Here is a 26,119-nt window from a genome sequence, read left to right on the forward strand (position 1 = left end):
ATCGTGGTGTGTTTCACAATCGAGGCATACATTAATGTGCCTCTGGTTGTATGTGGTCTTAGCATTGAGGAACTATGGGCTATAAAGAGGAGAAAACTCCAGTAATTTCTAAGAGGAAGCATTTTTTTAAGGGTTTGTTCTATAGTGGTCTGTAATTATAGACCACATCAGGTCTATAATGTGTAGACCTGATCAGATTTTCATCCTGCTCAACAGAAGTCAAGTGGTAAACTCATCTATGATATTCTGTCTAAATGAACTACTAATGGATAAACTGTTCTTGCTAAGTTTGGTCTTTTGTTTAACTCAGTGTATGGTATCAGCTGAAAATATAGCTGTTGATTCAGTCTAGCCAAGCACCTGTCAGCAGAAAATAGCTTCTTGCCCTGAAACACTCAGGAATTCTGGTTAGTGCAGCCCGCTCGGCATTCCATTGAAGTGCAAATGTTTGAGATGTCTTCTTCACAAAATCTGTTTTTGTCCTCTTACTGACAGGCTGTGCTGGAGACTATTCGGAACCTGATGAATACTGATTGTGTGGTACCTGACTGGCTGCATGACATCATTTTAGGTTATGGGGATCCAAGTAGTGCACATTATTCCAAAATGCCCAATCAGATCGCCACCCTTGATTTCAATGATACATTTTTCTCCATTGAGCATTTAAAAACCAGCTTTCCTGGTCATAATGTTAAAGTAACTGTGGATGACCCAGCTCTACAGATACCCCCTTTCAGGTAAAGTCAAAACTGGATATACTCCTTTTAAGCTTTCTGTAGTCAGTCTGAGTTAGGCCATCAGGACTGTAGCTAAAGTAAGTTTTGAGTATCATATCTGGATTATGTTTGGGTAGTCTTTACCCTCACCATATAATCACTGGGATAAATTTATTTTATTTGACTCTATTTCTAATTCTTTGTGTAGTAGCTATTTTAAGACCACAGTGGAAGTAGCCTCATGTCTTACAAGGGTTCAGTAAATGCTTTTTGTCTGAAGAGTACTATATAAACGTAGTTGTAGCGTTTGACTGAAGAAATATGTGCTAATGAATACACATAGCCATGTGATTTTGAACTTTCTTTTGTTTTAGGAAAAAATCCTCTTTTTTTCTTTTAACCCTGATTGCTTTTACAAATTTTAAATATTCATAATATAGTTATACTCAAAGTTAAAGGAGCTTTGGTTTAATTTGAGTAGAAAAAGAACAAAGTACCTGAAGTGCTGATTGCTTCATGAATTCCGTCATATGGATTAGTGGCGAAGCACTAAGTATACCTGGGTGGTAGCAGAGGACTTAATTACTTTCTTAGTTGCGAATTAGAACGTTTTTAGTTAACTGTTATATATAAATATAATAATTCTGCATATTAAAAGCATGTATGCTTTATAACTCCCAAACCTAGTCTTCCTCCGTACTTTCCTCATCTTGTTAACGGCAAAATCATCTTGAAATCTCAGCAATGTTTTGTAATCTTTCTATTCCCATAACTCCTGCTGTGTCTTACAGATTCTGCCTTAAAGGTACATTTTTTTTCAAATGTCAGTCCTGACTGCTAGCTCTCTAAACCCTCAACACTTCAGTCTTTATAATGGCAATGTCTTTGCTCCCTCTGTCTCCTTGCTTAAACCCATTACATGCCTTACTGCTAGAGTCATTCCACTGTCTAACTAAAAATTTGATTTTTCCTGTTGCTTATCAGAATAAGAGCTGACCATTTAGCTTCTTTGGTTCTTAGCTTTTTTTTTCTTTTTTTTTTTTTTTTTTTTTTGGTATTTTCTGTTTTTTCAGAATGTGAACAAAGACTGGAAAAAGTACAGAGAGAGAATTAATTTTTTAGTTTAATTTTAAGGTATTCATCGACTTCCTCAGGTACCTATGGGAAGTTGCCTCCTGAGGTTTCCCTGACCCCAGGCTAAGAACTTCTGCCTTAAAGGCTTGATATTCCAAAGGTGTCAGAACAAGGCTCCAGCCTTTCTCTCTAGCCTTATTTTCTCTATTGTATCCTACACTTCAGCGGAACTGGCTCCTTCTTTCTTCCTGGAATGTCTTTTGAAATTCATTTTAGATGCCACCTTTCCCATAAAGCCTTTTCTGATTAAATGAAGGACAGTGTGTAAGGCACTTTACAGTGCATGTGCCGTAAGTATATAAATTTTCTTTTGTGAACATGCTAAGTGAAAGAAGCCAGACAGAAGAAAACAAATATTGTATGATTCCATTTACATGAAATGTCCAGAATAGGACAATACAAAGACAGACTGATTGCCAGAGGCTGGGTTTAGGTTGGAATACAGAGTGATAACTTAATTGCATGGGGTTTCCTTTGGACTGATTAAAATATTCTGGCATTAGAGAGTAGTGATGACTATACAACATTGTGAATGTACTAAAACCCATTGAATTGAACCTTTAAAATGGTAAATTTTATATTATGTGAGTATTACCCCAATTAAAAAAATAGTTAATTATTTCCCCTAAAAAAAACAAAGTAAATATATAAATAAATGTTTCTTCTTTGATTCTCCTTTAATCAGATGACTTTTTCTTAATCTAAACACCCTTAACTACATTTTAATGCTTTTAAATATACTTTTTTCAAAATTTATATGCAGATAGTAAGTTCCTTTAAACTATAAATGCTTCTTACTCATCTGATTATCCTCTGTACAATGTCATGCACAAGATAGGTGCTTGGTAAATTGTTGTTAATTGTAAAGATGAACAAGGTTTTGGTCTTGTAGGATAACTTTTCCAGTAAGAAGTGGAAAGGGGAAGAAAAGGAAAGATGCAGAGAAGGAAGATGAAGACACTGAAGAGGCAAAAACCTTAATTGTTGAACCTCATGTTATTCCTAATAGAGGTCCTTATCCTTACAACCAGCCCAAACGGTAATGTCACTATTTCTGCAAATTGTAATAATGAATAATAGTTTGCTATTTCAAGTGGATTAGTAATATTTAAAAATTTTTCTGATTTTAAAAATTATTTAGAAACTTCTGTTTCTGGACCCTGTTTACTTCTCTTCTGTTAGTTTTGGCCATTTGTTGTAATATTTTTGGCCACTCTAGTAATAATTCAAAAAGAAACATTTTCAGGTACTATGAGAAATAAATATTAGCAGTCTACCTTAATGTGAGCACAGGGTTCTTACTTCATGACCATGTGTTGCATTTAGCAGCTACCCTTGTGCTTGTGTGCCATGACTAATAAAGTGGCATTGTATTTGGTGTTAGATTTGGAACTAGAATTTTGACACTCCTGTTAAGATCTGGGCTGGGCTAACCATATTGAAAAATAACTGTAGTCTTTTCTTTCCACAAAATTCATTCAGTTTTAATTGGTCTGTGGAGGGGCGGAGGTAAAGAGAGTGATTCAGAAGAGATTGGGTCAGCCATGTAGGATGTAAAGTTCTTGAGATCTGCTGTGCAACATTGGACTTATAGTTAACAACACTGTACTGTACATTTAAAATTTGTTAAGAGGGTATATCTTATTTTATGTACTTTTTACTGCACACACACCCACAGAAAGGGCTGGATTGGGAGGAGGAAGAAATTGGGAAACAAGGGGCAAATATAGAGCAAATGTTCAGACCTCTGGTCATTGTTGTCTAAATTCTTACTAATGTCATCCATCTTTATTTTTAACAAACTTCTTATCAACTCTTATTTGCAGGAATACAATTCAGTTCACTCATACACAGATAGAGGCCATCCGTGCTGGAATGCAGCCTGGGCTAACTATGGTAAGAGAGTTACTGTTCTACAAGTTCTTAAATGGATTCAGACTAGAAGTGTCAGATTTTCAGAGTGTATTCTGTTTTAAGCCCAAAAACCCAACTGAATTAAGTGTTTATAAGTAATTGTGGCATCTTATGTGTATGGACACTACTCATTTCAACGTTCATAAATAAAGTTTTGTTAGAACCTCGCTGTGGCCATTCATTTATGTATTGCCTGTAGCCATTTTTGTGCTACCACAGCAGAGTTTAAATACTTGCAGCAGAGACTGTATGGGCCACAAAGAGTAAAATGTTTACTTGCTGGCCCTGTACAGAAAAAGTCTGTTGACAATGATTTAGAAATGTGTTTAATTTCCAAGTATTTGAAGGTTTTCCTGTTGTCTTCCAGTTACTGATTTCTGGTCTAAGTCCGTTATGGTCAGAGAACATACTTTCTGTGATTTCAATTTTTTAAAATTTATTAAGGTTTGTTTTATGGCCCAGGATATGATCTATTGGTGAATATTCCGTGTGCACTTGAAAAGAATGTGTGTTCTGTTGTCTTGGGTGGAGTGTCCTGTTTATGTCAATGAGATCCATTTGGTTGATGCTGTTATCCAGTACTTCTCTATCGCTGATGGTATTCCACCTACTATTGCTGTTACTGACTGAGAGAGGAGTATTGAAGTCTCCAACTATAATTGTGAATTTGTTTCTCCTTTCAGTTCTGTCCATTTTTGCTTCATGTATTTTAAAGCTTTATGGATATGTACATACACTTTCAGGGTTGTTGTGTCTTCTTGGTGAATTGACACTTTTGTCATGTATAATGTCTGTCTTCATCACTGGTAATTTTCTTTACTCTAAAGTCTACTTTGATATTAATATAGCCACCACAGCTTTCTTTTGATTAGTGTTTACATGATATATCTTTTCCCATCAGTTTACTTCTAACCTACTTATTATATTTGAAGTGAGTTCCTTATAGACAGCATATAGTTGGTGCATGTTTTTTTTTCTCCATTCTGACAAGTCTCTGCTTTTAATTGGTGTGTTCAGTCCATTTACACTTAATGTACTTGTTAATGTGTTTGGGTTTAGGCCCACCATTTTATTATTTGTTTTATGTTTGTTCCCTTTTTTGTGTGTTCCTGTTTCCCTTTTCCTGCCTTCTTCTGAGTTATTTGGATAGTTTTTAGTGTTTCATTTATATTTATCTATTTTGTTCTTTTATTATATCCCTTGTATAGGTTTTTCTTAATGGCTGCTCTAGAGAATTACAATGTACATACTTACCTTTTCACAGCCTACTTAGAATCAGTATTCTGTCTCTTAAATTGATTGGGGGATCCTTGCTTCTGTATAGGTCCCTTTACCTTCCCCTTTTATGTTGTAGTTGTCATATGTTTTACCTGTAAATACACTGAAAATACCATCAGGCAATATTAGAATTTTTTCTTGCAGACATCAAACATATTTTAAAGAACTCCAGAGGAGAAGAATAGTCTGTTATATTTACCATTTGTCCTTTATTCCTGATATCTCAAGTATCCTCTGGTATCATTTCCTTTGTCTGAAGGATTTCTTTTACCAGTTTTAAGAGCAGATCAGCTAGCAATGAATTACCTTTATTTTCCTTCATATGAGAATGTCTCTAATTCATCTTCATTCTTTAAAGATATTTTCACTGGACAAAGAATATTGCATTGATAGTTTTCTCCTTTCAGCACTTTAAAAATGTTATTCCACTTCCTTTTGGCTTCCATGGTTCTGATGAGAAGTCCACAGTCATTTGAAACATCTTTTTGCTATATGTAATGTATCATTTTTCTCTGGTTGCTATTAAGATTTTTTTCTCTGTCTTTAGATTCCAACCATTTAATTATTATGTGTCTGGCCTTAGATTTCTTTGGGATTATTCTGTTTATGGTTAAATGAGCTTCTTGAATCTGCGATTTATGTCTTTTGCCAGATTTGGGAAATTTTCAGCCATTATTTCTCTAAATACTTTTTCTACACTGCATGCTTTTCCCCCTCTTTCTAGGATTTGAAAGATATGTTATACCTTTTAATATTGCCTCATAGATTCACAAGGCTGTGTGTATTATTTTTTTAATCTTTTTTTTCTGTTTGTTGTTCAGGTTGGGTGATTTCCATTGATTTGTCTTCAAGTTCACTAACTCTGTCTTGTCCATTCTGCATTGAACTTACCCAGCGAATTTTTTAATTTATTTTACCTTTCAGTTTTAAAATCTCCATTTTCTAGCACTGTGATAACTTAGTAGTTTGCTATGTGTTCATCTGCTTTTTAGGTTGTGGGCCCACCAGGTACAGGAAAAACAGATGTGGCAGTCCAAATCATATCCAACATCTACCACAATTTCCCAGAGCAGAGGACTCTGATTGTTACTCATTCCAATCAGGTAAGAGAGAGAGTGTGTATGCACATGTGCATGCACGCACGTGCACACATGCATGTATGAAGTGGACATGCGTGTATGGAGTGGGAGATGCATGAAAGCACAATGGAGATTTCTGCTTATATGATAACCTGATTATGAGCTCACAGAATACCAGGAAAGGCTGATGAGCATAGTGTTTGTTTATCACTGGTCATAACCAGACCATATTGAGAAAAATATAAAAACATTCTTTTATTTCGAATAGAGGCAGTCCAAATGTGGAAAAGCTTAGAAGAATATTTGGATATGTGGTAATTGCCTTTTTCTCCCATCATCCATGCTTACTTTGAGATCAAAAGCATTACCCCTTACTGGTAGTATTTTTCTACTAGTAGAATGGATATTCCTAAAAGACTAAATCCAGATCATATTAATACTGGATTGAATTTTAAATCCTTATAAAATATGCATATGAATATGTATATTACATGGAAGGACAATTTTAGGTCGCAGGTCTAATACATAAGGCATTTATAAATAGCTAAAACAAGCAAAACAAACTCCTTTCTTGTAAATAATGGATGAAAAATGGTCTTTACATCTGTATGTGTGCTGAGGTAATTATTCTGAAGCTGTCACTACCATAGAAATGAAAAAGAACAAGTGATATTAACTCATGTAAAATGTGACAGGGAGCTAGCTCTCAGAATATTCTGAAACATGTTATGAAACTCACATGGTAGTCTAAATCTCCAAAGGTACTTGTTTTCTCTGAATACGTATTAACAATAGTGATTTCAGTTGACCAGTTCTTTAAAAAAGTTGGTCTACAAAGAAACACTTGAGTTTTTAGAAGGCTAAATGTTATTTATGGTTATTCATCAACTTAATCTCAGGATTTTAAAATTAATACTATCCAATTCATTCACTTATGTTTTTATTTCTTTAAAGTTTATAAGTAACTGGCCTGGTGTACTAAAATTGTGCGCAAGAGAGGGTTAAGACTTTATCTTGATAAAAGAAACAAACTGTGTAAAGACTTTTTTCTTCTATTTAATAAAATTCAGTCTGTAATAATTTTACCTATTTGCAGATTCTTAGAATGAATAAGGAATTATTCAGTGTTGTTTTAACATAATATTTTTTAGTAAATTTTGTCATAACTTGATAATGACTTTCTATAGTATCCTCTACTTATGACTGTCTTGTGTAGCACAATTATAGAGAAGGTTATTTTGCAAAAATAGCCAAAGACTTCTTTGCTCCTTTGATAATCAGACCATCCTCTTTAACGCAAACTGTTGATTTTTCACAACTGTTTTGTTTACCAGATCTTGGTTCCCATCTATAATTCAAGCAGTTCTCCAACATCACTTTAATTCACGATGAAATCTTGCAGTTTTTTCTGAGATTGCAATGTGCTAGTATTTTTTGTCCCCAAAATCTATGTGGTTCGTGAGTTTGGATAGGAAAGGTTTGGACAGTGAGTAATGCCATGTGGTCTGATCTATTGCATCTCAAGTTTTAGATGGAAAATATCAAGAGTTTAGATTGTGTGAATTTTTTTCCTGAAGATTTATGTTTATCTCATCAGTTTCTGAGCTCTAATAGCTAGAATTTTGATAACAAAGAATATCTGTATACCTTATGTAGCCTGGATGTTTACAAGACTGGATGTTGACCTCACGGGCGGGGTTAAACTAATGGTAAATTGGGAGAAATATTTGAGTGGGGGCTAATTTTTAAATGTCATCTTATTAGCATATCTTTCCATGCAATGAAACTTTTGCCTTTCTGCAAAACCTTATAATTGCAGATGTTCAGATAGTAAATACTAGGATTTCAGGGAGCCCCAAATACGAACATTTCATAGGTAAGTGGCTTTCATCAGAACAGTTTGCGATGAGTGCTCTGCTTCTTGTTGTATAGAGAGCTAATTTAGACTTTCAGTCTAAGATTTGAATGATGCACTTTACCTTTCCTCTCTGTGATCCTTTTGAAGTATTCTACCCACACATCTCCTAAGAGGACTTCTCCAACCACAAAAACTTTTCAGTTTTCTGCAGCTCATGGAAATTCTCTTAAATAAAATGAGACTTAATGTGATTGTTAATTATTTTAGTAATTTTTACTACTTGAGAGAAATACATACTGAGCCAAAGCCTTCTCTTTTCATAAATTATCAGAGATGTAATGGATAGACGGCTTTTATGATTTCCAGTTACTAATTTGACCAAGTACACGTATGTAGCAATATCAGAAATCAATAAAAATACTATTTTGTTTAAATTATAAATGGCCTTAATATAAGATGTTTCCTTCTGTGTTTTGACTTTGATTCTTATCTGACTGGGCAATGCTCATTCTTTTCTATCCTTCTGATTGTTAGTTTTTTTTACTTTTAAAGGAGCCTACTGATTCTATAAAATTCTCCATCATTCTTTTTTTTTTTATTTTCCAGGCCCTGAACCAGTTGTTTGAGAAAATCATGGCTTTAGACATTGATGAGCGTCACCTCCTGCGTCTTGGTCATGGAGAAGAAGAGCTGGAGACGGAGAAAGATTTCAGCAGGTGAGCAAATGGGGATTAGTTTTGAAACGGTATACAAAGAATTTTTAACCTTCTCCTCTTTTTCTTTAATAAAGAACAGGAAAAGAGAGCAATGAATAATCCAACTGAATTCTGAAGGGTTCTAGTGTAACCTTCTTAGGCTATACTAATTGAACCCAAAGTCTGTTCAGGATTTCCCTCTGCTCCAGTTCTGCATGTTTATGCCATTTTTTTCCTCATACAGTTATTTCAGTGAAGAGAGTTATCTTTTCATCTTTTTTAAATTGCAGATATCCATTTGCTTTCTATTTATTGAAGTAATTTTTAATGTCGCCAAACCCAAACTGTATGTTATGCAATTCCTTTTCACATTTCATCTACACATTTAATTTGCATTTATTTTAGGCACCAATTAGCTGGATTCATTTAATGAAATGCAGTTGGAGATTAATGACAGTATAAGCTTTGGGGTTGTAAGTATTATTTCAGGAACTTATTGCCAGTTTAGCTGGACTTTAAGCTTAATATTACATATTGTAAGGTGACTAAAACTTTAGAAGTCAAATTTCTTCTGCTGTTAGTATTTTGGGTTTTTTCCTTTAAAGTTGCTTTATGTTAGCTCATTTCATTTATATTTAAATTCATTTTTAAAGCATAATTTCAGTCAATAGGTGTAATTAACAGCTGTACATAATAAATACAGCCTTTGACTACTGAACATTACTTTTGACTAAATAGATTATAGACATCAAAAGAGCTAAAGGAGTGTTAACTTACTATGTTGCATTTATTTTGAGTCCTTGTATTAAAGAGATCACCCAACAGTTTTTTTTTTAACCTCTTTATTGGAGTATAATTGCTTTACAGTGTTGTGTTAGTTTCTGCTGTATAACAAAGTGTATCAGCTATATGTATACATATATCCCCATATGCCCTCCCTCTTGCGTCTCCCTTGCACCCTCCCTATCTCACCCCTGTAGGTGGTCACAAAGCACCAAGCTGATCTCCCTGTGCTATGCAGCTGCTTCCCACTAGCTATCTGTTTTACATTTGGTAGTGTATATATGTCAATGCTACTCTTTCACTTCATCCCAGCTTATCCTTCCCCCTCCCCATGTCCTCAAGTCCATTCTCTACGTCTGCATCTTTATTCCTGTCCTGCCCCTAGGTTCATTAGAACCATTTTTCTTTTTTTTTTTTTTTGGATTGGATATATATGTGTGTTAGCATACAGTATTTGTTTTTCTCTTTCTGACTTCACTCTGACTTCTTTATGACAGACTCTGGGTCCATCCCCCTCACTACAAATAACTCAATTTCATTTCTTTTTATGGCTGAGTAATATTCCATTATATATATCTGGCACATCTTCTTTATCCATTCATCTGTCGATGGACACTTAGGTTGCTTCCGTATCCTGGCTATTGTAAATAGTGGTGCAATGAACATTGTGGTACTTGTCTCTTTTTGAATTATGGTTTTCTCAGGATATATGCCCAGTAGTGGGATTGCTAGGTCATATGCCAGTTCTATTTTTAGTTTTTTAAGTAACCTCCATACTGTTCTCCATAGTGGCTGTATCAATTTACATTCCCACCAACAGTGGGAAGAGGGTTCCCTTTTCTCCACACCCTTTCCAGCATTTATTGTTTGCAGATTTTTTGATGATGGCCATTCTGAACAGTGTGAGATGATACCTCATTGTGGTTTTGATTTGCATTTCTCTAATGATTAGTGATGTTGAGCATCCTTTCATGTGTTTGTTGGCAATCTGTGTATCTTCTTGGGAGAAATGTCTATTTAGATCTTCTGCCTATTTTTGGATTGGGTTGTTTGTTTTTTTGATATCTAGCTGCATGAGTTGCTTGTAAATTTTGGAGATTAATCCATTGTCAGTTGCTTCATTTGCAAATATTTTCTCCTATTCTGAGGGTTGTCTTTTCGTCTTGCTTATGGTTTCCTTTGCAGTGCAAAATCTTTTAAGTTTCATTAGGTCCCATTTGTTTACTGTTGTTTTTATTTCCATTTCTCTAGGAGGTGGATCAGAAAGGGTCTTGCTGTGATTTATGTCATAGAGTGTTCTGCCTATGTTTTCCTCTAAGAGTTTTATAGTGTCTGGCCTTACATTTAGGTCTTTAATCCATTTTGAGTTTATTTTTGTGTATGGTGTCGGGGAGTGTTCTAATTTCATACTTTTACATGTACCTGTCCAATTTTCCCAGCACCACTTATTGAAGAGGCTGTCTTTTCTCCACTGTATATGCTTGCCTCCTTTATCAAAGATAAGGTGACCATATGTGCGTGGGCTTATCTCTGGGCTTTCTGTCCTGTTCCATTGATCTATAATTCTGTTTTTGTGCCAGTACCATACTGTCTTGATTACTGTAGCTTTGTAGTATAGTCTGAAGTCAGGGAGCCTGATTCCTCCAGCTCCGTTTTTCTTTCTCAAGATTGCTTTGGCTATTCGGGGTGTTTTGTGTTTCCATACAAATTGTGAAATTTTTTTGTTCTAGTTCTGTGAAAAATGCCATTGGTAGTTTGATAGTGATTGCATTGAATGTGTAGATTGCTTTGACTAGTATAGTCATTTTCATAATGTTGATTCTTCCAATCCAAGAACATGGTATCTCTCTCCATCTGTTGGTATCATCTTTAATTTCTTTCATCAGTGTCTTAGAGTTTTCTGCATACAGGTCTTTTGTCTCCTTAGGTAGGTTTATTCCTAGGTATTTTATTCTTTTTGTTGCAGTGGTAAATGGGAGTGTTTCCTTAATTTCTCTTTCAGATTTTTCATCATTAGTGTGTAAGAATGCAAGAGATTTCTGTGCATTAATTTTGTATCCTGCTGCTGTACCAAATTCATTGATTAGCTCTAGTAGTTTTCTGGTAGCATCTTTAGGATTCTCTATGTATAGTATCATGTCATCTGCAAACAGTGACAGTTTTACTTCTTTTCCAATTTGGATTCCTTTTATTTCTTTTTCTTCTCTGATTGCTGTGGCTAAAACTTCCAAAACTATATTAAGTAATAGTGGTGAGAGTACGCAACCTTGTCTTGTTCCTGATCTTAGAGGAAATGGTTTCAGGTTTTCACCATTGAGAATGATATTGGCTGTGGGTTTGTCATTTATGGACTTTATTATGTCGAGGTAGGTTCCATTTCTGCCTCCTTTCTGGAGAGTTTTTATCATAAATGGGTGTTGAATTTTGTCAAAAGCCTTTTCTGCATCTACTGAGATTATCATATGGTTTTTTATCCTTCAATTTGTTAATATGGTGTATCACATTGATTGATTTGCATATTTTTTTTTTTAAACATCTTTATTGAAGTATAATTGCTTTACAATGGTGTGCTAGCTTCTGCTTTACAACAAAGTGAATCAGTTACACATATACATATGTTGCCATATCTCTTCCCTCTTGCATCTCCCTCCCTCCCACCCTCCCTATCCCACCCCTCTAGGTGGTCACAAAGCACCGAGCTGATCTCCCTGTGCTATGCGGCTGCTTCCCACTAGTTATCTATTTTACATTTGGTAGTGTATATATGTCCATGACACTCTCTCACCCTGTCACATCTCACCCCTCCCCCTCCCCATATCCTCAAGTCCATTCTCTAGTAGGTCTGTGTCTTTATTCCCATCTTGCCACTAGGTTCTTCATGACCTCTTTTTTTTTTTTTTTTTTTTTTTCCCTTAGATTCCATATATATGTGTTAGCATACTGTATTTGTTTTTCTCTTTCTGACTTACTTCACTCTGTGTGACAGACTCTAACTCCATCCACCTCATTACAAACACCTCCATTTCATTTCTTTTTATGGCTGAGTAATATTCCATTGTATATATGTGCCACATCTTCTTTATCCATTCATCCGATGATGGACACCTAGGTTGCTTCCATGTCCTGGCTATTGTAAACAGAGCTGCAATGAATATTTTGGTACATGACTCTTTCTGAATTACGGTTTTCTCAGGGTATATGCCCAGTAGTGGGATTGCTGGGTCATATGGTAGTTCTATTTTTAGTTTTTTAAGGAACCTCCATACTGTTCTCCATAGTGGCTGTATCAATTTACATTCCCACCAACAGTGCAAGAGTGTTCCCTTTTCTCCACACCCTCTCCAGCATTTATTGTTTCTAGATTTTTTGATGATGGCCATTCTGACCGGTGTGAGATGATACCTCATTGTAGTTTTGATTTGCATTTCTCTAATGATTAATGATGTTGAGCATTCTTTCATGTGTCTGTTGGCAATCTGTATCTCTTCTTTGGAGAAATGTCTGTTTAGGTCTTCTGCCCATTTTTGGATTGGGTTGTTTGTTTTTTTGTTATTGAGCTGCATGAGCTGCTTGTAAATCTTGGAGATTAATCCTTTGTCCGTTGCTTCATTTGCAAATATTTTCTCCCATTCTGAGGGTTGTCTTTTGGTCTTGTTTATGGTTTCCTTTGCTGTGCAAAAGCTTTTAAGTTTCATTAGGTCCCATTTGTTTATTTGTGTTTTTATTTCCATTTCTCTAGGACCTGGGTCAAAAAGGATCTTGCTGTGACTTATGTCATACAGTGTTCTGCCTATGTTTTCCTCTAAGAGTTTGATAGTGTCTGGCCTTACACTTAGGTCTTTAATCCATTTTGAGTTTATTTTTGTGTATGGTGTTAGGGAGTGTTCTAATTTCATACTTTTACATGTACCTGTCCAATTTTCCCAGCACCACTTATTGAAGAGGCTGTCTTTTCTCCACTGTATATGCTTGCCTCCTTTATCAAAGATAAGGTGACCATATGTGCGTGGGCTTATCTCTGGGCTTTCTATCCTGTTCCATTGATCTATAATTCTGTTTTTGTGCCAGTACCAAACTGTCTTGATTACTGTAGCTTTGTAATATAGTCTGAAGTCAGGGAGCCTGATTCCTCCAGGTCCATTTTTCGTTCTCAAGATTGCTTTGGCTATTTGGGGTCTTTTGTGTTTCCATACAAATTGTGAAATTTTTTGTTCTAGTTCTGTGAAAAATGCCAGTGGTAGTTTGATAGAGATTGCATTGAATCTGTAGATTGCTTTGGGTAGCAGAGTCATTTTCACAATGTTTATTCTTCCAATCCAAGAACATGGTATATCTCTCCATCTATTTGTATCATCTTTAATTTCTTTCATCAGTGTCCTATAATTTTCTGCATACAGGTCTTTTGTCTCCTTAGGTAGGTTTATTCCTAGGTATTTTATTCTTTTTGTTGCAATGGTAAACGGGAGTGTTTTCTTAATTTCACTTTCAGATTTTTCATCATTAGTATACAGGAATGCAAGAGATTTCTGTGCATTAATTTTGTATCCTGCTACTTTACCAAATTCATTGATTAGCTCTAGTAGTTTTCTGGTAGCATCTTTTGGATTCTCTACGTATAGTATCATGTCATCTGCAAACAGTGACAGCTTTACTTCTTCTTTTCCGATTTGGATTCCTTTTATTTCTTTTTCGTCTCTGATTGCTGTGGCTAACACTTCCAAAACTATGTTGAATAATAGTGGTGAGAGTGGGCAACCTTGTCTTGTTCCTGATCTTAGTGGAAATGGTTTCAGTTTTTCACCATTGAGGACAATGTTGGCTGTGGGTTTGTCATATACGGCCTTTATTATGTTGAGGAAAGTTCCCTCTATGCCTACTTTCTGCAGGACTTTTATCATAAATGGGTGTTGAATTTTGTCGAAAGCTTTCTCTGCATCTATTGAGATGATCATATGGTTTTTCTCCTTCAATTTGTTAATATGATGTATCACGTTGATTGATTTGCGTATATTGAAGAATCCTTGCATTCCTGGAATAAACCCCACTTGATCATGGTGTATGATCCTTTTAATGTGCTGTTGGATTCTGTTTGCTAGTATTTTGTTGAGGATTTTTGCGTCTATGTTCATCAGTGATATTGGCCTGTAGTTTTCTTTCTTTGTGACATCTTTGCCTGGTTTTGGTATCAGGGTGATGGTGGCCTCGTAGAATGAGTTGGGGAGTGTTCCTCCCTCTGCAATATTTTGGAAGAGTTTGAGAAGGATAGGTGTTAGCTCTTCTCTAAATGTTTGATAGAATTCGCCTGTGAAGCCATCTGGTCCTGGGCTTTTGTGTGTTGGAAGATTTTTAATCACAGTTTCAATTTCAGTGCTTGTGATTGGTCTGTTCATATTTTCTATTTCTTCCTGGTTCAGTCTCGGCAGGTTGTGCATTTCTAAGAATCTGTCCATTTCTTCCAGGTTGTCCATTTTATTAGCATAGAGTTGCTTGTAGTAACCTCTTATGATCGTTTGTATTTCTGCAGTGTCAGTGGTTACTTCTCCTTTTTCATTTCTAATTCTATTAATTTGAGTCTTCTCCTTTTTTCTCTTGATGAGTCTGGCTAATGGTTTATCAATTTTGTTTATCTTCTCAAAGAACCAGCTTTTAGTTTCATTGATTTTTGCTATTGTTTCCTTCATTTCTTTTTCATTTATTTCTGATCTGATCTTTATGATTTCTTTCCTTCTGCTAGCTTTGGGGTTTTTTTGTTCTTCTTTCTCTAATTGCTTTAGGTGCAAGGTTAGGTTGTTTATTCGAGATGTTTCCTGTTTCTTGATGTAGGCTTGTATTGCTATAAACGTCCCTCTTAGAACTGCTTTTGCTGCATCCCAGAGGTTTTGGGTCGTCGTGTCTCCATTGTCATTTGTTTCTAGGTATTTTTTGATTTCCCCTTTGATTTCTTCAGTGATCACTTCGTTATTAAGTAGTGTATTGTGTAGCCTCCATGTGTTTGTATTTTTTACAGATCTTTTCCTGTAATTGATATCTAGTCTCATAGCGTTGTGGTCGGAAAAGATACTTGATACGATTTCAATTTTCTTAAATTTACCAAGGCTTGATTTGTGACCCAAGATATGATCTATCCTGGAGAATGTTCCATGAGCACTTGAGAAAAATGTGTATTCTGTTGTTTTTGGGTGGAATGTCCTATAAATATCAATTAAGTCCATCTTGTTTAATGTATCATTTAAAGCTTGTGTTTCCTTATTTATTTTCATTTTGGATGATCTGTCCATTGGTGAAAGTGGGGTGTTAAAGTCCCCTACTATGATTGTGTTACTGTCGATTTCCCCTTTTATGGCTGTTAGTATTTGCCTTATGTATTGAGGTGCTCCTATGTTGGGTGCATAAATATTTACAATTGTTATACCTTCCTCTTGGATCGATCCCTTGATCATTATATAGTGTCCGTCTTTGTCTCTTGTAATTGTCTTTATTTTAAAGTCTATTTTGTCTGATATGAGAATTGCTACTCCAGCTTTCTTTTGGTTTCCATTTGCATGGAATATCTTTTTCCATCCCCTCACTTTCAGTCTGTATGTGTCTCTAGGTCTGAAGTGGGTCTCTTGTAGACAGCATATATATGGGTCTTGTTTTTGTATCCATTCAGCCAGTCTGTGTCTTTTGGTGGGAGCATTTAATCCATTTACATTTAAGGTAATTATAGATATGTATGTTCCTATTCCCATTTTCTTAAATGTTTTGGGTTTGTTATTGTAGGTGTTTTCCTTCTCTTGTGTTTCTTGCCTAGAGAAGTTCCTTTAGCATTTGTTGTAAAGCTGGTTTGGTGGTGCTGAACTCTCTCAGCTTTTGCTTGTCTGTAAAGGTTTTAATTTCTCCATCAAATCTGAATGAGATCCTTGCTGGGTAGAGTAATCTTGGTTGTAGGTTTTTCTCCTTCATCACTTTAAGTATATCCTGCCACTCCCTTCTGGCTTGCAGCGTTTCTGCTGAAAGATCAGCTGTTAACCTTATGGGGATGCCCTTGTGTGTTATCTGTTGTTTTTCCCTTGCTGCTTTTAATATGTTTTCTTTATATTTAATTTTTGATAGTTTGATTAATATGTGTCTTGGTGTGTTTCTCCTTGGATTTATCCTGTATGGGACTCTCTGTGCTTCCAGGACTTGATTAACTATTTCCTTTCCCATATTAGGGAAGTTTTCAACTATAATCTCTTCAAATATTTTCTCAGTCCCTTTCTTTTTCTCTTCTTCTTCTGGGACCCCTATAATTCGAATGTTGGTGCGTTTAATGTTGTCCCAGAGGTCTCTGAGACTGTCCTCAGTTCTTTTCATTCTTTTTTCTTTATTCTGCTCTGCAGTAGTTATTTCCACCATTTTATCTTCCAGGTCACTTATCCGTTCTTCTGCCTCAGTTATTCTGCTATTGATCCCATCTAGAGTATTTTTAATTTCATTTATTGTGCTTGTCATCGTTTCTTGGTTCCTCTTTAGTTCTTCTACGTCCTTGTTAAATGTTTCTTGCATTTTGTCTATTCTATTTCCAAGACTTTGGATCATCCTTACTATCATTATTCTGAATTCTTTTTCAGGTAGACTACCTATTTCCTCTTCATTTGTTAGGTCTGGTGTGTTTTGACCCTGCTCCTTCATCTGCTGTGTGTTTTTCTGTCTTCTCATTTTGCTTATCTTACTGTGTTTGGGGTCTCCTTTTCACAGGCTGCAGGTTCGTAGTTCCCGTTGTTTTTGGTATCTGTCCCCAGTGGCTAAGGTTGGTTCAGTGGGTTGTGTAGGTTTCCTGGTGGAGGGAACTAGTGCCTGTGTTCTGGTGGATGAGGCTGGATGTTGTCTTTCTGGTGGGTTCGTCCACGTCTGGTGGTGTGTTTTGGGGTGTCTGTGGCCTTATTATGATTTTAGGCAGCCTCTCTGTTAATGGATGGGGCTGTGTTCCTCTCTTGCTAGTTGTTTGGCATAGGGTGTCCAGCACTGTAGCTTGCTGGTCGTTGAGTGAAGCTGGGTCTTGATGTTGAGATGGAGATCTGTGAGAGATTTTCGCCGTTTGGTATTACGTGGAGCTGGGAGGTCTCTTGTGGACCAGTGTCCTGAAGTTGGCTCTCCCACCTCAGAGGCACAGCCCTGATGCCTGGCTGGAGCACCAAGAGCCTTTCATCCACACGGCTCAGAATAAAAGGGAGAAAAAATGGAAAGAAAGAAAAAAAGAGGATAAAATAAAATAAAATAAAGCAATTATAATAAAAAATAAGAAAAAAATTATTAAGGGTAAATTTATTAAGAAAAAAAAATTTTTTTTAATTTTTAAAAATAGATTTATTAATTTTTTTATACTAAAAATAAGAAAAAAATTATTTAGAAAAAATTTATTAAAAAAATTTTTTTTAATTTTTTAAAATAAAAAATATGAAAAAACTTATTAAAAATTTTTTTAAAAATAGAAAATAAGGAAAAAATTATTAAGAAAACATTTATTAGGGAAAAAAAAAATTTTTAAGCCAAAAAAAAAAAAAAAAAAAAAACGGACGGACCTAACCCTAGGACTAACGGTGAGAGCAAAGCTATACAGACAAAATCTCACCCAGAAGCATACACATCTACACTCACAAAAAAAAGGAAAAGAGGAAGAGTTAATATATCCTGCTCCCAAAGTCCATCTCCTAAATTTGGGATGATTCGTTGTCTATTCAGGTATTCAACAGATGCAGGCACATCAAGTTGTTTGTGGAGCTTTAATCCGCTGCTTCTGAGGCTGCTGGGAGAGATTTCCCTTTCTCTTCTTTGTTCGTACAGCTCCCGGGGTTCAGCTTTGGATTTGGACCCGCCTCTGCATGTAGGTCCCCTGAGGGCGTCTGTTCCCCGCCCAGACAGAACGGGGTTAAAGGAGCAGCTGATTCGGGGGCTCTGGCTCACTCAGGCGGGGGGAGGGAGCGGTACGGAGGAGGCGGGGCGAGCCTGCGGCGGCAGAGGCGTCGTGACGTTGCACCAGCCCGAGGCGCGCCGTGCGCTCTCCCGGGGAAGTTGTCCCCGGATTACGGGAGCCTGGCCGTGGCGGGCTGCACAGGCTCCCGGGAGGGGCGGTGTGGAGAATGACCTGTGCTCGCCCACAGGCTGTTTGGTGGCGGCAGCAGCAGCCCTAGCGTCCCATGCCCGTCTCTGGGGTCCGCGCTGATAGCCGCGGCTCGCGCCCGTCTCTGGAGTTCGTCCAAGTGGCGCTCTGAATCCCCTCTCCTTGCACGCCGCGAAACAAAGAGGCAAGAAAAAGTCTCCCGCCTCTTCGGCAGCTGCAGACTTTTTCTCGTGCACCCTCCCGGCTAGTTGTGGTGCGCTAGACCCTTCAGGCTGTGTTCACGCAGCCAACCCCAGTCCTCTCCCTGGGATCCGACCGAAGCCCGCGCCTCAGCTCCCAGCCCCCGCCCGCCCCGGCGGGTGAGCTGACAAGCCTCTCGGGCTGGTGAGTGCTGCTCGGCGCCGAGCCTCTGTGCGGGAATCTCTCCGTTTTTCCCTCTGCGTCCCTGTTGCTGTGGGATCCGCGCTGATAGCCGCGGCTCGCGCCCGTCTCTGGAGCTCGTTTAGGCGGCGCTCTGAGTCCCCTCTCCTTGCGCGCAGCGAAACAAAGAGGCAAGAAAAATTCTCTTGCCTCTTTGGCAGCTGCAGTCTTTTTCCCGGACTCCCTCCCGGCTAGCACCGAAGCCCGAGCCCCAGCTCCCAGGCCCCGCCCGCCCCGGCGGCTGAGCAGACAAGCCTCTCGGGCTGGTGAGTGCTAGTCGGCACCGCTCCTCTGTGCGGGAATCTCCGCTTTGCCCTCCGCACCAATGTGGCTGCGCTCTCCTCCGTGGCTCCGAAGCTTCCCCCCTCTGCTACCCGCAGTCTCTGCCCACGAAGGGGCTTCCTAGTGTGTGGAAACCTTTCCTCCTTCACAGCTCCCTCCCACTGGTGCAGGTCCCGTCCCTATTCTTTTGTCTCTGTTATTTCTTTTTTCTTTTGCCCTACCCAAGTACGTGGGGATTTTCTTGCCTTTTGGGAGGTCTGACGTCTTCTGCCAGCGTTCAGTGGGTGTTCTGTAGGAGCAGTTCCACGTGTAGATGTATTTCTCATGTATCTGTGGGGAGGAAGGTGATCTCCGCGTCTTACTCTTCCGCCATCTTGCCCCTCCCCCCCGATTTGCATATATTGAAGAATCCTTGCATTCCTGGGGTAAACCCCACTTGATCATGGTGTATGGTCCTTTTACTGTGCTGTTGGATTCTGTTTGCTAGTATTTTGTTGAGGATTTTTGCATCTATGTTCATCAATGATACTGGCCTGTAGTTTTCTTTTTTTGTGAAATCTTTGTCTAGATTTGGTATCAGGGTGATGGTGGCCTCATAGAATGAGTTTTGGAGTGTTTCCCTCTGCTATATTTTGGAAGAGTTTGAGAAGGATAGGTGTTAGGTCTTCTCTAAATGTTTGATAGAATTCGCCTGTGAAACCATCTGGTCCTGCGCTTTTGTTTGTTGGAAGATTTTTTAATCACAGTTTCAATTTCAGTGCTTGTGATTGGTCTGTTTATATTTTCTATTTCTTCTTGGTTCAGTCTCGGAAGGTTGTGCTTTTCTAAGAATGTGTCCATTTCTTCCAGGTTGTCCATTTTACTGACATATAGTGGCTTGTAGTAATCTCTCATGATCCTTTGTATTTCTGCAGTATCAGTTGTTACTTCTCCTTTTTCATTTCTAATTCTGTTGATTTGAGTCTTCTCCCTTTTTTTCTTGATGAGTCTGGCTAATGGTTTATCAATTTTTTTTATCTTCCCAAAGAACCAGCTTTTAGTTTTATTGATCTTTGCTATTGTTTCCTTCATTTCTTTTTCATTTACTTCTGATCTGATCTTTATGATTTCTTTCATTCTGCTAACTTTGGGGGTTTTTTGTTCTTTCTCTAATTGCTTTAGGTGTAAGGTTAGGTTGTTTATTTGAGTTGTTTCTTGTTTCTTGAGGTAGGATTGTATTGCTATAAACTTCCCTCTTAGAACTGCTTTTGCTGCGTCCCATAGGTTTTGAGTCGTTGTGTTTTCAGTGTCATTTGTTTCTAGGTATTTTTTGATTTCCATTTTGGTTTCTTCAGTGATCTTTTGGTTATTTAGTAGTGTATTGTTTAGCCTCTGTGTGTTTGTAGTTTTTACAGTTTTTTTCCTGTAATTGATATCTGGTCTCATAGCATTGTGGTCGGAAAAGATACTTGATACGATTTCAGTTTTCTTAAATTTACCAAGGCTTGATTTGTGACCCAAGATATGGTCTATCCTGGAGAATGTTCCATGAGCACTTGAGAACAAAGTGTATTCTGTTGTTTTTGGATGGAATGTCCTATAAATATCAGTTAAGTCCATCTTGTTTAATGTGTCCTTTAAACCTTGTGTTTCCCTATTTATTTTCATTTTGGATGATCTGTGCACTGGTGAAAATGGGGTGTTAAAGTCCCCTACTTTTTTGTGTTACTGTCGATTTCTTCTTTAATGGCTGTTAGCATTTGCCTTATGTATTGAGGTGCTCCTATGTTGGGTGCATAAATATTTACAATTGTTATATCATCTTCTTGGATTGATCCCTTGATCATTATGTAGTGTCCTTCTTTGTCTCTTGTAATAGTCTTTAAAGTCTATATTTTCTGATATGAGAATTGCTACTCCAGCTTTCTTTTGATTTCCCTTTGCATGGAATATCTTTTTCCATCCCCTCACTTTCAGTCTGTATGTGTCCCTAGGTCTGAAGTGGGTCCCTAGTAGACAGCATATATACGGGTCTTGTTTTTGTATCCATTCAGCCAGTCTATGTCTTTTGGTTGGAGCATTTAATCCATTTACATTTAAGGTAATTATTGATACGTATGTTCCTATTACCATTTTCTTAATTGTTTTGGGTTTGTTTTTGTAGGTCTTTTCCTTCTCTTGTGTTTCCTGCCTAGAGAAGTTCCTTTAGTGTTTGTTGTAAGGCTGGTTTGGCAGTGCTGAATTCTCTTGGCTTTTGCTTGTCTGTAGAGGTTTTAATTTCTCCATTGAATCTGAATGAGATCCTTGCTGGGTAGAGTAATCTTGGTTGTAGGTTTTTCCCTTTCATCACTTTAAATATGTCCTGCCACTTCCTTCTGGTTTGCAGAGTTTCTGCTGAAAGATCAGCTGTTAACCTTTATGGGGATTCCCTTGTATGTTATTTGTTGCTTTTCCCTTGCTGCTTTTAATATTTTTTTATTTGTATTTAGTTTTTGATAGTTTGATTAATATGTGTCTTGGCATGTTTCTCCTGGGATTTATCCTGTATGGGACTCTCTATGCTTCCTGGACTTGACTATTTCCTTTCCCATGTTAGGGAAATTTTCAGCTATAATCTCTTCAAATATTTTCTCAGGCCCTTTCTTTTTGTCTTCTTCTTCTGGGACCCATATAATTCGAATGTTGTTGCTTTTAATGTTGTCCCAGAGGTCTCTGAGACTGTCCTCAATTCCTTTCATTCTTTCTTCTTTATTCTGTTCTGTGGTAGTTAATTTCCATTATTTTATCTTCCAGGTCACTTATCCATTCTTCTGCCTCAGTTATTCTGCTATTGATTCCTTCTAGAGAATTTTTAATTTCATTTATCCTGCTGTTCATCATTGTTTGTTTGCTCTTAGTTTTTCTAGGTGCTTTTTAAACATTTCTTGTATTTTCTCCATTCTGTTTCCAAGATTTTGGATCATCTTTCCTATCATTACTCTGAATTCTTTTTCAGGTAGACTGCCTATTTCCACTTCATTTATTTGGTCTGATGGGTTTTTACCTTGCTCCTTCATCTCCTGCATATTTCTCTGTCTTCTCATTTTGTTTAACTTACTGTGTTTGGGGTCTCCTTTTCGCAGGCTGCAGGTTCATAGTTCCCGTTGTTTTTGGTGTCTGCCCCCAGTGGCTGAGGTTGGTTCAGTGGCTTGTGGAGGGGTCTGGTGCCTATGTTCTTGTGGGTGGGGCTGGATTTTGTCTTTCTGGAGGGCAGGGCCGTGTCCATTGGTGTGCTTTGGGGTGTCTATGAACTTAGTATGATTTTAGGCAGCCTTTCTGCTAATGGGTGGGTTTGTGTGCCTGTCTTGCTAGTTGTGTGGTATGGGGCATCCAGCACTGGAGTTAGCTGGCCGTTGGGTGGAGCTGGGTCTTAGTGTTGAGACGGAGATCTGTGGGAGAACTCTTGCCGATTGATATTACATGGGGCTGGGAGGCCTCTGGTGGTCCAATGTCCTGATCTCGGCTCTCCCACCTCAGAGGCTCAGGCCTGACACCAGGCCAGAGCACAAAGACCCTGTCAGCCACATGGTTCAGAATAAAATGGAGGAAAAAAGAAAGGAAGAAAGAAAAAATAAATAAATAAATAAAAATATTTTTTTAAAGTTATTAACATAAAGAAAATAATAAAAATTAAAAATAAAAAAGAGAGCAACCAAACCAGTAAACAAATCCACTAATGATAACAAGCACTAAACACTAAACTAAGATAAACATAAAAATCAGAAACAAATCAGTCGCAGACAGCAAACCCAAAGTCTTACAGTTGCTCCCAAAGTCCACTGCCACAATTTTGGGACGATTCGTTGTCTATTCAGGTATTCCGGAGAGGCAGGGTACCTCAAGTTGATTGTGGGGATTTAATCTGCTGCTCCTGAGGCTTCACAGAGAAGTTTCCCTTTCTCTTCTTTGTTTGCACAGCTCTTGGGGTTCAGCTTTAATTTTGGCCCACCTCAGCATGTAGGTTGCCCTCAGGCATCTGTTCACCACCCATACAGGAGGGGGTTAAAGGAGTGACTGATTAGGGGGCTCTTGCTTATTCAGGCTGGGGGGAGGGAGAGGTGTGCTAATTATAATTGGATATGGGGTGAGCCTGAGGCGGCAGAGGCTGGCATGACGTTGCAACAGCCTGGGTACGCCATGTGGTCTCCTGCGGAAGTTATCCCTGGATCACGGGACCCTGGCAGTGGTGGGCTGCACAGGTTCCCGGGGGTTGGGAGGGGGAGGCGGGTGTGGACAGTGACGTGTGCTTGCACACAGGCTTCTTGGTGGCTGCAGGAGCAGCCTTAGCGTTTCATGCCCATCTCTGGTGTCCGCGCTTATAGCTGCGGTGCAGGCCCGTTTCTGGAGCTCATTTAGGCGGTGCTCTGAATCCCCTCTCCTCGCACACCCCGAAACAGTGGTCTCTTGCCTCTTAGGCAGCTCCAGACTTTTCCCCGGACTCCCTCCCGGCTCGCTGTGGCGCACTAGCCCCCTTCAGGCTGTGTTCACGCAGTCAACCCCAGTCCTCTCCCTGGGATCTGATCTCCGAAGCCCGAGCCTCAGCTCCCAGCCCCCACCCTCCCCGGCGGGTGAGCAGACAAGCCTCTCAGGCTGGTGAGTGCTGGTCAGCACCGATCCTCTGTGCAGGAATCTCCACTTTGCCCTCTGCACCCCTGTTTCTGCGCTCTCCTCCGTGGCTCCAAAGCTTCCCCCCCCCGCCACGTGCCGTCTCTGCCAGTGAAGGAGCTTCCTAGTGTGTGGAAACTTTTCCTCCTTCACAGCTCCCTCCCAGAGGTGCAGGCCCCGTCCCTATTCTTTTGTCTCTGTTTTTCCTTTTTTCTTTTGCCCTACCCAGGTATGTGGGTATTTTCTTGCCTTTTGGGAAGTCTGAGGTCTTCTGCCAGCGTTCAGTAGATGTTCTGTAGGAGTTGTTCCACATGTAGATGTATATTTGATGTATTTGTGGGGAGGAAGGTGATCTCCACGTCTTACTCCTCTGCCATCTTGAAGGTCCCCCTCCCAAAATTTTTTAGCTTTTGAAAAGTCAGAGGGCAAGGTCAACACACATTAATTTATTTAGGGCTGTAGATTCTTAATTTTGGATCAGCTTGTAATGCTTCCCTGAATTCTTCCCATGGGTATTTCTTCTTATTAAACCTAACTTACACCAGTGGGCTCAACTGTAAAATCTACCAATCCATAATTCATTGAATGTATGGGTGCTCATGGAATGCTAAATAGTGTAATTATAAGTGTGATGCAGTTCAATTTCTGGTATTTAAAGATATTATAATAGAAAAGCAGCAGAATTTTTGAAATGATTTCAGGTACTACCAAGTTTCTTAGGAAAAAAGTACTTTTTGCTTTCTGATAGGCAAGTCAAGCTCCAGATCTTGTTAATAGTGTGTGTGCTTGTTTGATTGTGCATTTATTTCATATTTCTCTCTTTGTCATAATTAAAAAGAAAAATAGTGAATATTGTTTCACAATAAAATTAATATCACTTTCCCTAAAGAAAAATTTTTGTATCTAGTAAGATAGCAGAGAGGGAGTGATCACTCATAATGCTACTTCTCCCAAACAAGTTTTTATTAGTCTCTTTTTCAATAATCATCTGTAACTATGCTATTATTTATAATTGTGTACAGGCATACCACAGAGACTTTGCAGATTCAGTTCCAGACCATCATAATCAAGTGTCTATCACAATAAAGCGATTTTTTGGCTTCCCAGTGCATATAAAAGTATTGTTTACACTATACTATAGTCTACTAAGTGTGCAATAGCATTATGTCTAAAAAAGCAATGTATATGCCTTAGTTAAAAAATACTCTATTACTAAAAAATGCTAGGCATCATCTGAGCCTTCAACAGGCTGTAATCTTTGCTGGTGGAGGGTCTTGCCTCAACGTTGATAGCTGCTGACTGATCAGGGTGGTGGTTGCTGAAGGTTGGGGGGGCTATGGCAACTTACTAAAATAGGACAGCAATGAAATTTGCCATGTGGATTGAATCTTCCTTTCTCGAATGATTTCTCTGTAGCAGGCAATGCTGCTTGGTAGTATTTTACCCACAATAGAACTTCTTTCAAAATTAGAGTCAACGCTACCAAACTCTGCTGCTACTTTGTCAACTAAATTTATGTAATATTCTAAATCCTTTGTGGTTATTTCAACATTCTTCATGTCATCTTCACCAGGAATAGATTCCATCTCAAGAAACTTCTTTCTTTGCTCTCCCATAAGAGGCAACTCCTCATCTGTTAAAGTGTTATCTTGAGATTGAGGCAATTCAGTCCCATCTTCAGGTTCTACTTCTGATTCTAGTTCTCTCGCTACTTCTACCACAACTGCAGTTTTTTTTCCTCCACTGAAGTCCTAATCCCCTGAAAGTCATCCAGGAGGGTTAGGATCAACTTCTTCCAAACTCCTGTTAATTTTGATATCTTGACCTCTTCCAGTGAATCACGAATGTCCTTAATGGCATCTAAAATGGTGAATCCTTTCCAGAAGATTTTCTGTTTATTTTGCCTAGAACCATCAGAGGAATCACTGTCTATGGCAGCTATAGTCTTACAAAATGTATTTCTTAAAAAATAAGACTTGAAAGTCGAATGACTCCTTGATGCATGGGCTGCAGAACAGATGTTGTGTTAGCAGGCCTGAAAACAACATGAATATCATTGTACACCTCCTTCAGAGTTCTTGCGTACCAGGTGCATTGTCAATGAGCAGTAATATTTTGAAAGGAATCTTTTTTCCTGAGCAGTAGGTGCAAACAGTGGGCTTAAAATATTCAGTAAACCATGTTGTAAACAGATGTGCTGTCATCCAGGCTTTGTTCCATTAACACAACGCAAGCAGAGTAGATTTAGCATA

At 38.3% G+C, this 26,119-nt stretch overlaps 1 protein-coding gene across 4 annotated transcripts in view; it reads left to right on the forward strand.

Moving 5' to 3' along the window:
• The window catches only part of AQR (aquarius intron-binding spliceosomal factor), a 117,962-nt gene that overhangs the window by 53,225 nt on the left and 38,618 nt on the right, over positions 1-26,119 (forward strand). For all 4 annotated transcript variants that reach the window (XM_061182278.1, XM_061182276.1, XM_061182279.1 and 1 more), the window contains 5 exons: positions 496-737; positions 2,743-2,889; positions 3,677-3,746; positions 6,035-6,145; positions 8,586-8,695. In XM_061182278.1, coding sequence (XP_061038261.1) covers positions 496-737; positions 2,743-2,889; positions 3,677-3,746; positions 6,035-6,145; positions 8,586-8,695 — 680 coding nt within the window. The remainder of the gene's footprint in view (positions 1-495; positions 738-2,742; positions 2,890-3,676; positions 3,747-6,034; positions 6,146-8,585; positions 8,696-26,119) is intronic.

The sequence above is a fragment of the Eubalaena glacialis genome, chromosome 2 (assembly GCF_028564815.1).
Source record: "Eubalaena glacialis isolate mEubGla1 chromosome 2, mEubGla1.1.hap2.+ XY, whole genome shotgun sequence".
In the NCBI taxonomy this organism is placed as follows: Eukaryota; Metazoa; Chordata; class Mammalia; order Artiodactyla; family Balaenidae; genus Eubalaena; species Eubalaena glacialis.